This window comes from Coregonus lavaretus (assembly GCF_964263955.1).
Source record: "Coregonus lavaretus genome assembly, contig: HAP1_SCAFFOLD_573, whole genome shotgun sequence".
Taxonomy (NCBI): Eukaryota; Metazoa; Chordata; class Actinopteri; order Salmoniformes; family Salmonidae; genus Coregonus; species Coregonus lavaretus.
In genome coordinates, this window is record NW_028162982.1 from 168,063 (window position 1) to 179,775 (window position 11,713).

Below are 11,713 nucleotides of genomic sequence, written 5' to 3' on the forward strand. Positions count from 1 at the left end.
TTTATTGGGGGTGTCTTGCTAATTGCCTATAATTTCCACCTGTTGTCTATTCCATTTGCACAACAGCATGTGAAATGTATTGTCAATCAGTGTTGCTTCCTAAGTGGACAGTTTGATTTCACAGTAGTGTGATTGACTTGGAGTTACATTGTGTTGTTTAAGTGTTCCCTTTATTTTTTTGAGCAGTGTATGATGGTGTGTATTGACATCCATTTGCAAACAATGTAAGAAATACAATAATAATTGAGTTAATAAAGCTGCATACAAACATGGTCTCTTTTTTGCTTTCTTGAGGAAGGGAGCTCCAAAATGCAGGATTTTTCAGCCAAGCTCAGTGGAAAATAAAGAGCGTAGAGGTTGGTAATGTTCTCTAGTTGTGCCGTAATTTACTCAGTGTTCTGTCACTCATGGGGACACTACGTCACCGTAAATCTACGGGGAGAGCTTGAAAATTCAAGTCCCTTGGGTGCTGCCATTGAGTTACATTAGAAGTGCCCATACAAGAAGGCTCAAGGTCATTGGCCACAGATACAATTATGTAAAATCACGTTATATCTACCGTAGCTTTGATTGTACTGATCATGTCAACATCATACTTTCAAAATCTTAGTTAGCAAGCTAGACAAGCAGTCATCATCATGAATCATGTCGACAATCTGCTGGCAAATCCTTTTCAATCCTTGTCATATGAAGAAGAGTTATAGATAAAACGTATCGGTGCACATCGGCCATTGGACATAAACATTACACAACAAGTTGGAAATCGCAAATTCAACAATGAGTGGTTTGGAAGGAATCAGTGGCTAACTGCAAGCACTGCAAAGCAATCACTAGCCTGCTATTCAGTGGAGTGGGTGTGTGGTCCAAGTCTGGGTTTAAGGGTCTCTTTTACAAGTTTAAAAGGATAAACATTCACATGCCATTGGCCAGAAAACATTGAATACATTGGCCATGTTGTCAATCCAGCATGACTTCTGCCGCGTTCAAAACAACTGGAAACTCGGAACTGGGAAATGTCAGATTTCAGTGAGTTCAAGACAACTGGGAACTCTGAAAAAAACGAGCTCCGACTGGGAAAATACGTTTTGAACAGTTATCCAACTCGGAATTCCAAGTCAAGAACTCTGGCCTCTTTCTAGAGCTCTTACTTGAAGATCACTGACGTCATGATTCAACTTTTTTATTTTTTCCAGAGTTCACAGTTGTCTTGAAAGCACCATAAATCCAGAGAATGCCAGACTTTGATGTCAAAATTTACCCACAAGGACCGCCGTGCCACCTTCCTGTTCAAGTGAGCACAGCCCAAGAAGGTGAGTCCAAAAATGTATTGTATGCTGCTGCATTAATGATGTAATATGCCAGGGAGATATGTATACTGTAGCTAAGAAAGTAATACTAAGTGTATGTTGTGTATTAAGCTATTAGTAGCCCATGTGCCTCACCCTAATCATTTGGTCCCTTTTCCCCCTCATAACTTAGCCTACTGTTCTGACTTGGTGGTGCACATGTAGCCTATAGCCTGTTTTAGAGAAATGTAATTATCAAATATTGTAATAGCTTTCATTGTCTGCTTATATGACCCCTTTATTTTTCCTACGGTTCTGACTTGGTGTACATTCTGTCGCTGTACATTTCAAAAGTGCTGAACATAGTTTGTACATCTCAATTGTCAGTAGAAACCACATTTGTTTAAGCAAGTCAGCCATATCAGCTATGTTTTTTTTTTAAGGCAGTAAATGAGGCTGAATGAACTGTTTCGCTGCCAGACAAGGCCCCCGCTGATAGCCAGGTGTAGCAGTGGTAAGGATTCACTCCATGGTGCTGAAAAGAAAGCTCTTGAGTTGGGACAGCTTCATGTTGGCCCTAACAGTTTGTGGGCACCGTTTGTCACCGTTATAGTGCAATTCATGTTTTGTTTAGTGTTGTGGCTTTGCTGGAATACATTTAAAAAACAATGGGGGAGTTAGCCCCACCAAGACTTACATGCTAAAATCACCATAGCCCCTGGCACAATCCCTATACAGGGGACTGGGCTCCTCCCCCAGGGGACTGGGCTCCTCCCCCAGGAAGAGTTTACTGTTTTAAAGCTCATTTCCTGCTATTCTACATATTTTGACATGGCTTAGGCCTATGACCAGGGTGGACAATTAGCTGCATTCAGGATGCTTTGAACATTAAATGAACACTCAAAATTCGACGACTTTGTTAAACCTATTTTTGTTAGGTTGTTTGACACTTTATTCAGACAGTAAGGACATTAGATAGGGAGACAGGCAAATGCTTGAAACAGTGGGAAGGTTGGGAGGCAGGGATTTGTATTTATTATGGATCCCCAAGGCAGCAGCTACTCTTCCTGGGGTCCAGCAAAATTAAGGCAATTCATACAATTTTAAAAACATTACAATACATTCACAGACCTCACAACACACTGTGTTCTAAGGGCCTTACTCCCCCACTACCACGAATCTACAAAATGTGCGTGTGCCTATGTTTGTGTTGCTTCACAGTCCCCGCTGTTCCATAAGGTGTATTTGTATCATTTAAAAAAAATCGAATTCTACTGCTTGCATCAGTTACTTGATGTGGAATACAATTCCATGTAGTCTTGGCTCTATATAGTACTGTGCGCCTCCTATAGTCTGTTCTGGTCTCGGGGACTGTGAAGAGACCTCTGGTGGCATGTCTTGTGGGGTATGCATGGGTGTCCGAGCTGTGCGCCAGTAGTTCAAACAGATAGCTTGGTGCATTCAACATGTCAATACCTCTCATAAATACAAGGAGTGATGAAGTCAATCTCTCCTCCACTTTGAGCCAGGAGAGATTGACATACATATTATTAATATTAGCTCTCTGTGTACATCCAAGTGCCAGCCGTGCTGCCCTGTTCTGAGCAAATTCCACACAAAAAAGTCCCTCTTTATTCAAAGCCAGCGGCATGTCGTTAGTAAAGATTGAAAAAAGTAAGGGGCCTAGACAGCTGCCCTGGGGAATTCCTGATTCTACCTGGATTATGTTGGAGAGGCTTCCATTAAAGAACACCCTCTGTGTTCCGTTAGACAGGTAACTATTTATCCACAATATAGCAGGGGGTGTAAAGCCATAACACATACGAAATCAAGTCAATTTAAATAAAATCTATGGATTTTCACATGACTGGGCAGGGGTGCAGTGATGGGTGGGCCTGGGTGGGTATAGGCCAGCCCACTTGGCACATGCTGTTTAATCAGCTTCTTGATATGCCACACCTGTCAAGTGGATGGATTAACTTGGTAACAATAATAAGTAACAGGGTGGTGATATAGGATGAACACTTAATAAAAATCCAGAAAACACATTGTAAGATCAGTGACTCCTGACAGCTGCTACGGCTTGGGACTGATGTGACAGCATACACTAAACCAGAGAAAGCAGTTATCAAGAGATATTATAAAGAAAATTATTGAATTGGGGCTGGAAAAACACTGTAGTTCACTTAAAACAGAGTTTGCACCTAAACAAAACGCACTTATCGGTCGGTATTCGGCCATGATTACTACTAAGTAAACGAAATGAATGTGTTTTACAAAAGTAAATCCAGGACCGGCTCTAGCCCCCCGATGGTGAAGAGAAATGTAAATTATGTTTTAAAGTTAATTTCCTGCAATTCTACACATTTTGTAATGACTTATTCCATGTTAATATTATATCTGAGTGAGAATGACTAACAAAATCAATGGGGGCCCCCTGGAGGTCAGGGCCCGTAGAGGTCAGGGCCCCTAGAGGTCAGAGCCCCCTAGAGGTCAGGGCCCCTAGAGGTCAGAGCCCCCTAGAGGTCAGGGCCCCCTAGAGGTCAGGGCCCCCTAAAGGTCAGGGCCCCTAGAGGTCAGGGCCCCTAGAGGTCAGGGCCCCTGGGAACGTCTCCTGCCCGGTCGGTATTCGGCCATGATTACTACTAAGTTTACATAGCTGGCTAGACTAACTTCCAATCTAAAAATTGTTAGCTGACATCGCTAATTGATTGACTGTCAGTGACTGACATCAGAAAAAAAACTGCTGACTCACAACCAAATGTCTAAATTGCACCTGGTGTATTCTACTATTCTTACTTTCAATAGTAAGTTGAGACCCCGACTGAGCTCCTAAGATATTGTCAAACCACGTCAAGAGGCAGTAAATGGACTGGGAGTAGCTTGAGATGGACTTGTCCTCCAGGCAAGCAACCAGAGCCATGTCGTCTGCATATTTGATGAGGGCCATATCAATGTTGCTTCCTAAGAGATTTGTCCACATCCTGCCTTTATATTCACTTACCTGACAGACAATCTCTTTGTCCTAATGTTCTTTCCTCTTTCAGTTTCTGTCCTGTTTCCTTCCTTTGTGGACTTTATCCACATGCCTCAACAGATTAGTCTTCTGAGTGAATCTTTTACCACAGACTGAGCAGCCATGTTGTTTCTCTCCTGTGTGAATCAGTTTGTGCCTCCTTAGGTCCCCCTTCTGATTGAAGCTTTTCCCGCAGTCACCACAGCTAAATGGTTTCTCTCCTGTGTGAGTCAGTTTGTGCATGGTTAGGTGCCCCTTCCGATTGAAGCTTTTCCCGCAGTCACCACAGCTAAATGGTTTCTCTCCTGTATGAGTCAGTTTGTGCAGGGTTAGGTGCCCCTTCCGATTGAAGCTTTTCCCGCAGTCACCACAGCTAAATGGTTTCTCTCCTGTGTGAGTCAGTTTGTGCATGGTTAGGTGCCCCTTCCGATTGAAGCTTTTCCCGCAGTCAACACAGCTAAATGGTTTCTCTCCTGTGTGAGTCAGTTTGTGCAGGGTTAGGTGCCCCTTCCGATTGAAGCTTTTCCCACAGTCACCACAGCTAAATGGTTTCTCTCCTGTGTGAGTCAGTTTATGTTCAGTTAGGCTCACCTTCCGATTGAAGCTTTTCCCACAGTCACCACAGCAAAATGGTTTCTCTCCTGTGTGAACCCTCATGTGCTTGGACAGAACTCCTTTGTGTTTGAAGGTCTTTCCACAAACAGGGCAGGTGCAGGGTTTCCCACCTTGACAGAGTCTGACGTGGGCCTTCAGTTTACAGGTGGAGTTGTAGAGTTTTTTGCAGAAGTGGCATTCACCGAGTCTCTTCTTGGTGAGAGTCACATGCCTCTGCAGGTCATCTTTCAGGGCAAACGTTTCACCACAGTCACAGCAGCAGTGAGTATTTCTAGACTTGGTGCTGGGTTTGAAACTGTGTTCACCCATTGGTGGGTTTCGATCCAATGTTGGGCTGCTGTCAAGTCCTACTAGGTCGCTGCTTATGGCTGAGCGGTGGCTGGAGGCATTGTTCTGATTATCTGGAGTGTCACAGGGAATGTAGAGACACTTTAGGTGGGTCACAGTGCCAAAAGGTTTGAGATCCACTGGTTTAGAGTCACTCTCTCTGTTCTCCACAGTCTGGGTTTGGGGAAGAGTCAAGGACCGAAGTGGGTCCTCCTGATCACATTCACTTTTCACACAGGAAGGTATAAATTTGAACTCTATGATATCAGCCTCCAGCCCTTGAAGCTGCTCTTCCTCCTGACTGATCCTGAGTTCCTCCTGTTCCTCTTTAATCTGTGTGGGCTCTGGGTCCTCCTGCCCCAGACTGGGGCTCCACTCCTGCTCACAGTGCTGCTGCTCAGGGGGAACCTCCTCTTCAGAGACAGAGAGCTGCAGGGAGTCTGGAGGGAAGGAGAGGAGGAGCAGAGGTTACCTAGCTATACAGCCTTGATCCAGAGGTTACCTAGCTATACAGCCTTGATCCAGAGGTTACCTAGCTATACAGCCTTGATCCAGGTTACCTAGCTATACAGCCTTGATCCAGAGGTTACCTAGCTATACAGCCTTGATCCAGAGGTTACCTAGCTATACAGCCTTGATCCAGAGGTTACCTAGCTACACAGCCTTGATCCAGAGGTTACCTAGCTATACAGCCTTGAACCAGAGGTTACCTAGCTATATAGCCTTGAACCAGAGGTTACCTAGCTAAACAGCCTTGATCCAGAGGTTACCTAGCTATACAGCCTTGATCCAGAGGTTACCTAGCTATACAGCCTTGATCCAGAGGTTACCTAGCTATACAGCCTTGATCCAGGGGTTACCTAGCTATACAGCCTTGATCCAGAGGTTACCTAGCTATACAGCCTTGATCCAGAGGTTACCTAGCTATACAGCCTTAAAACAGAGGCCTTGCAAAAGTATTAATCACCCTTGACGTTTTCCTATTTTGTTGCATTACAACCTGTAATTTAAATGGATTTTTATTTGGATTTCATGTAATGGACATACACAAAATAGTCCAAATTGGTGAAGTAAAATGAAAAAAATAACTTTTTTCAAAAAATTCGAAACAATAAATAACGGAAAAGTGGTGCGTGCATATGTATTCACTTCCTTTGCTATGAAGCCCCTAAATAAGATCTGGTGCAACCAATTACCTTCAGAAGTCAAATAATTAGTTAAATAAAGTCCACCTGTGTGCAATCTAGGTGTCACATGATCTCAGTATATATACACCTGTTCTGAAAGGCCCCAGAGTCTGCAACACCACTAAGCAAGGGGCACCACCAAGCAAGCGGTACCATGAAGACCAAGGAGCTCTCCAAACAGGTCAGGAACAAAGTTGTGGAGAAGTACAGATCTGGGTTGGGTTAAAAAAACAATATCCGAAACTTTGAACATCCCACGGAGCACCATTAAATACATTTTTTTTAAATGGAAAGAATATGGCACCACAACAAACCTGCCAAGAGAGGGCCGCCCACCAAAACTCACAGACCAGGCAAGGAGGGCATTAATCAGAGAGGCAACAAAGAGACCAAAGATAACCCTGAAGGAGCTGCAAAGCTCCACAACGGAGATTGGAGTATCTGTCCACAGGACCACTTTAAGCAGTACACTCCACAGAACTGGCACAAATCCAGGAGCTGGAGCAGTTTTGCCTTGAAGAATGGGCAAAAATCCCAGTGGCTAGATGTGCCAAGCTTATAGAGACATACCCCAAGAGACTTGTAGCTGTAATTGCTGCAAAAAGTGGCTCTACAAAGGATTGACTTTGGGGGGGTGAATAGTTATGCACGCTCTATAATAATAATTAGCAGGCATGCTGTGTAAATCAAATGATACAAACCCCCACATAATCCATTTTAATTCCAGGTTCTAAGGAAACAAAATAGGAAAAATGCCAAGGGCGGTGAATACTTTCGCAAGCCACTGTACCTCTGATCCAGAGGTTACCTCTGCAGCCTTGATACCCTACAGCCGTTAACACTAAATTAGGATTTATCGTATCGTGAGGTCCCTGAATAAAAACCTCAGAGTTCCGACACCCTTGGTCTGGAGAAAATATAGTGTTAAAGGCGTGGTCACATGACATGTGATTTTCATCCTAGGCTGTGTTTGTGACAACATGTACGTGGGCCAGACATCCAGATGCTTGAAACAGAGATGTAGCAAGGACGAAAATGATCTTGTTGCTTGTCACTTTGTCCGGTGCTCTCAGTGTGTCTTCTCTTCAATTCTAGGTGGAAGTGGCACCAAGAGGAGGAGACAACTCTGCTGGATACATACTTTAGGCCTCCAACTCAATCATCAAGTTTACAGACGACATACAGTGGGGAAAAAAAGTATTTAGTCAGCCACCAATTGTGCAAGTTCTCCCACTTAAAAAGATGAGAGAGGCCTGTAATTTTCATCATAGGTACACGTCAACTATGACAGACAAAATGAGGAAAAAAAATCCAGAAAATCACATTGTAGGATTTTTTATGAATTTATTTGTAAATTATGGTGGAAAATAAGTATTTGGTCAATAACAAAAGTTTCTCAACACTTTTTTATATACCCTTTGTTGGCAATGACACAGGTCAAACGTTTTCTGTAAGTCTTCACAAGGTTTTCACACACTGTTGCTGGTATTTTGGCACATTGCTCCATGCAGATCTCCTCTAGAGCAGTGATGTTTTGGGGCTGTCGCTGGGCAACACGGACTTTCAACTCCCTCCAAAGATTTTCTATGGGGTTGAGATCTGTAGACTGGCTAGGCCACTCCAGGACCTTGAAATGCTTCTTACGAAGCCACTCCTTCGTTGCCCGGGCGGTGTGTTTGGGATCATTGTCATGCTGAAAGACCCAGCCACGTTTCATCTTCAATGCCCTTGCTGATGGAAGGAGGTTTTCACTCAAAATCTCACGATACATGGCCCCATTCATTCTTTCCTTTACACGGATCAGTCGTCCTGGTCCCTTTGCAGAAAAGCAGATGTTTCCACCCCCATGCTTCACAGTAGGTATGGTGTTCTTTGGATGCAACTCAGCATTCTTTGTCCTCCAAACACGACGAGTTGAGTTTTTACCAAAAAGTTCTATTTTGGTTTCATCTGACCATATGACATTCTCCCAATCCTCTTATGGATCATCCAAATGCACTCTAGCAAACTTCAGACGGGCCTGGACATGTACTGGCTTAAGCAGGGGGACATGTCTGGCACTGCAGGATTTGAGTCCCTGGCGGCGTAGTGTGTTACTGATGGTAGGCTTTGTTACTTTGGTCCCAGCTCTCTGCAGGTCATTCACTAGGTCCCCCTGTGTGGTTCTGGGATTTTTGCTCACCGTTCTTGTGATCATTTTGACCCCACGGGGTGAGATCTTGCGTGGAGCCCCAGATTGAGGGAGATTATCAGTGGTCTTGTATGTCCTCCATTTCCTAATAATTGCTCCCACAGTTGATTTATTCAAATCAAGCTGCTTACCTATTGCAGATTCAGTCTTCCCAGCCTGGTGCAGGTCTACAATTTTGTTTCTGGTGTTCTTTGACAGCTCTTTGGTCTTGGCCATAGTGGAGTTTGGAGTGTGACTGTTTGAGGTTGTGGACAGGTGTCTTTTATACTGATAACAAGTTCAGGCTGACTAAATACTTTTCTCCCCCCACTGTAACAGTAGTAGGCCTGATTAACAAAAATTACGAGACTGCCTACAGGGAGGAGGTGAAGGCCCTGGCGGAGTGGTGGCAGGAAAACAACCTCTCCCTCAACGTCAACAAAGGAGCTGATCGTGGATTTCAGGAAACAGCAGAGAGAGCACGCCCCTATCCATATCAACGAGGCCGCAGTGGAGAAGGTGGAAAGTTTCAAGTTCCTCGACGTACACATCACTGACAATCTGAAATGGTCCACCCACACAGACAGTGTGGTGAAGAAGGCGCAATAGCGCCTCTTCAACCTCAGGAAGCTGAAGAATTTCGGCTTGGCCCCTAAGACCCTCAGAAACTTTTACAAATGCACAATTGAGAGCATCCTGACAGGCTGTTTCACCGTCTGGTACGGCAACTGCACTGCCCACAACCGCAGGGCTCTCTAGAGGGTTGAGCGGTCTGTACAACGTATCACCGGGGGCACACTGCTTGGCCTCCAGGACACCGGCAGCACCCAATGTCACAGCAAGGCCACAAATATCAAAGAAATCAACCACCCTAGCCACAGCCTGTTCACCCCGCTATCATCCAGAAGGCCAGGTCACTACAGGTGCATCAAAGCTGGGACCGAAAGACAGAAAAACATCTTCTATCTCAAGGCCAATAGACTTTTAAATATCCATCACTAGCCGGCTACCACCCGGTTACTCAACCCTGCACCTTAGAGGCTGCTGCCCTATATATTTGATCCCCTGCTGATTTTGTATGTTTGCCCACTGACAAAGAAATGATCAGTCTATAATTTTAATGGTAGGTTTATTTGAACAGTGAGAGAGAATAACAACAACAAAATCCTGAAAAACGCATGTCAAAAATGTTATAAATTGATTTGCATTTTAATGAGGGAAATAAGTACTTGACCCCATCTCAATCAGAAAGATTTCTGGCTCCCAGGTGTCTTTTATACAGGTAACGAGCTGAGATTAGGAGCACACTCTTAAAGGGAGTGCTCCTAATCTCAGCTTGTTACCTGTATAAAAGACACCTGTCCACAGAAGCAATCAATCAATCAGATTCCAAACTCTCCACCATGGCCAAGACCAAAGAGCTCTCCAAGGATGTCAGGGACAAGATTGTAGACCTACACAAGGCTGGAATGGGCTACAAGACCATCGCCAAGCAGCTTGGTGAGAAGGTGACAACAGTTGGTCCTCTGTGGTCCTCTGTAGCTCAGCTGGTAGAGCACGGCGCTTGTAACGCCAAGGTAGTGGGTTCGATCCCCGGGACCACCCATACACAAAAAAAATGTATGCACGCATGACTGTAAGTCGCTTTGGATAAAAGCGTCTGCTAAATGGCATATTATTATTATTATTATAGTTGGTGCGATTATTCGCAAATGGAAGAAACACAAAATAACTGTCAATCTGGGGCTCCATGCAAGATCTCACCTCGTGGAGTTGCAATGATCATGAGAACGGTGAGGAATCAGCCCAGAACTACACGGGAGGATCTTGTCAATGATCTCAAGGCAGCTGGGACCATAGTCACCAAGAAAACAATTGGTAACACACTACGCCGTCAAGGACTGAAATCCTGCAGCGCCCGCAAGGTCCCCCTGCTCAAGAAAGCACATATATAGGACAGTCTGAAGTTTGCCAATGAACATCTGAATGATTCAGAGGAAAACTGGGTGAAAGGGTTGTGGTCAGATGAGACCAAAATCGAGCTCTTTGGCATCAACTCAACTCGCCGTGTTTGGAGGAGGAGGAATGCTACCTATGACCCCAAGAACACCATCCCCACCGTCAAACATGGAGGTGGAAACATTATGCTTTGGGGGTGTTTTTCTGCTAAGGGGACAGGACAACTTCACCGCATCAAAGGGACGATGGACGGGGCCATGTACCGTCAAATCTTGGGTGAGAAACCTCCTTCCCTCAGCCAGGGCATTGAAAATGGGTCGTGGATGGGTATTCCAGCATGACAATGACCCAAAACACACGGCCAAGGCAACAAAGGAGTGGCTCAAGAAGAAGCACATTAAGGTCCTGGAGTGGCCTAGCCAGTTTCCAGACCTTAATCCCATAGAAAATCTGTGGAGGGAGCTGAAGGTTCGAGTTGCCAAACGTCAGCCTCGAAACCTTAATGACTTGGAGAAGATCTGCAAAGAGAAGTGGGACAAAATCCCTTCTGAGATGTGTGCAAACCTGGTGGCCAACTACAAGAAACGTCTGACCTCTGTGATTGCCAACAAGGGTTTTGCCACCAAGTACTAAGTAATGTTTTGCAGAGGGGTCAAATACTTATTTCCCTCATTAAAATGCAAATCAATTTATAAAAATTGAAATGTGTTTTTCTGAATTTTTGTTGGTGTTATTCTGTCTCTCACTGTTCAAATAAACCTACCATTAAAATTATAGACTGATCATGTCTTTGTCAGTGGGCAAACGTACAAAATCAGCAGGGAATCAAATACTTTTTTCCCTCACTGTACAGCATTCTACTGTATTTTAGTCAATGTCACTCCGACATTGCTCGTCCTAATATTTATATATTTCTTAATTCCATTATTTTACTTTTTAGATTTGTGTATTGTTGTGAATTGTTAGATACTACTGCACTGTTGGAGCTAGGAACACAAGCATTTCGCTACACCCGCAATAACATCTGCTAAATATGTGTATGTAACCAATTACATTTTATTTGAAGTACAGAGAGATCCTTGATGAAAACCTCCTCCAGAGCACTCAGGACCTCAGACTGGGGCGAAGATTCACCTTCCAACAGGACAACGAC

At 44.3% G+C, this 11,713-nt stretch overlaps 1 protein-coding gene across 3 annotated transcripts in view; it reads right to left on the minus strand.

The window, feature by feature from the left end:
• Positions 1-2,264: 2,264 nt before the first annotated feature.
• LOC311118627 (uncharacterized protein) overlaps positions 2,265-11,713 on the minus strand; it is a 31,016-nt gene continuing 21,567 nt past the window's right edge. For all 3 annotated transcript variants that reach the window (XM_084193416.1, XM_084193415.1, XM_084193417.1), the window contains one exon: positions 2,265-5,684. In XM_084193416.1, the coding sequence (XP_084049542.1) occupies positions 4,330-5,684 (1,355 nt within the window). In that variant the 3' untranslated portion in view covers positions 2,265-4,329. The remainder of the gene's footprint in view (positions 5,685-11,713) is intronic.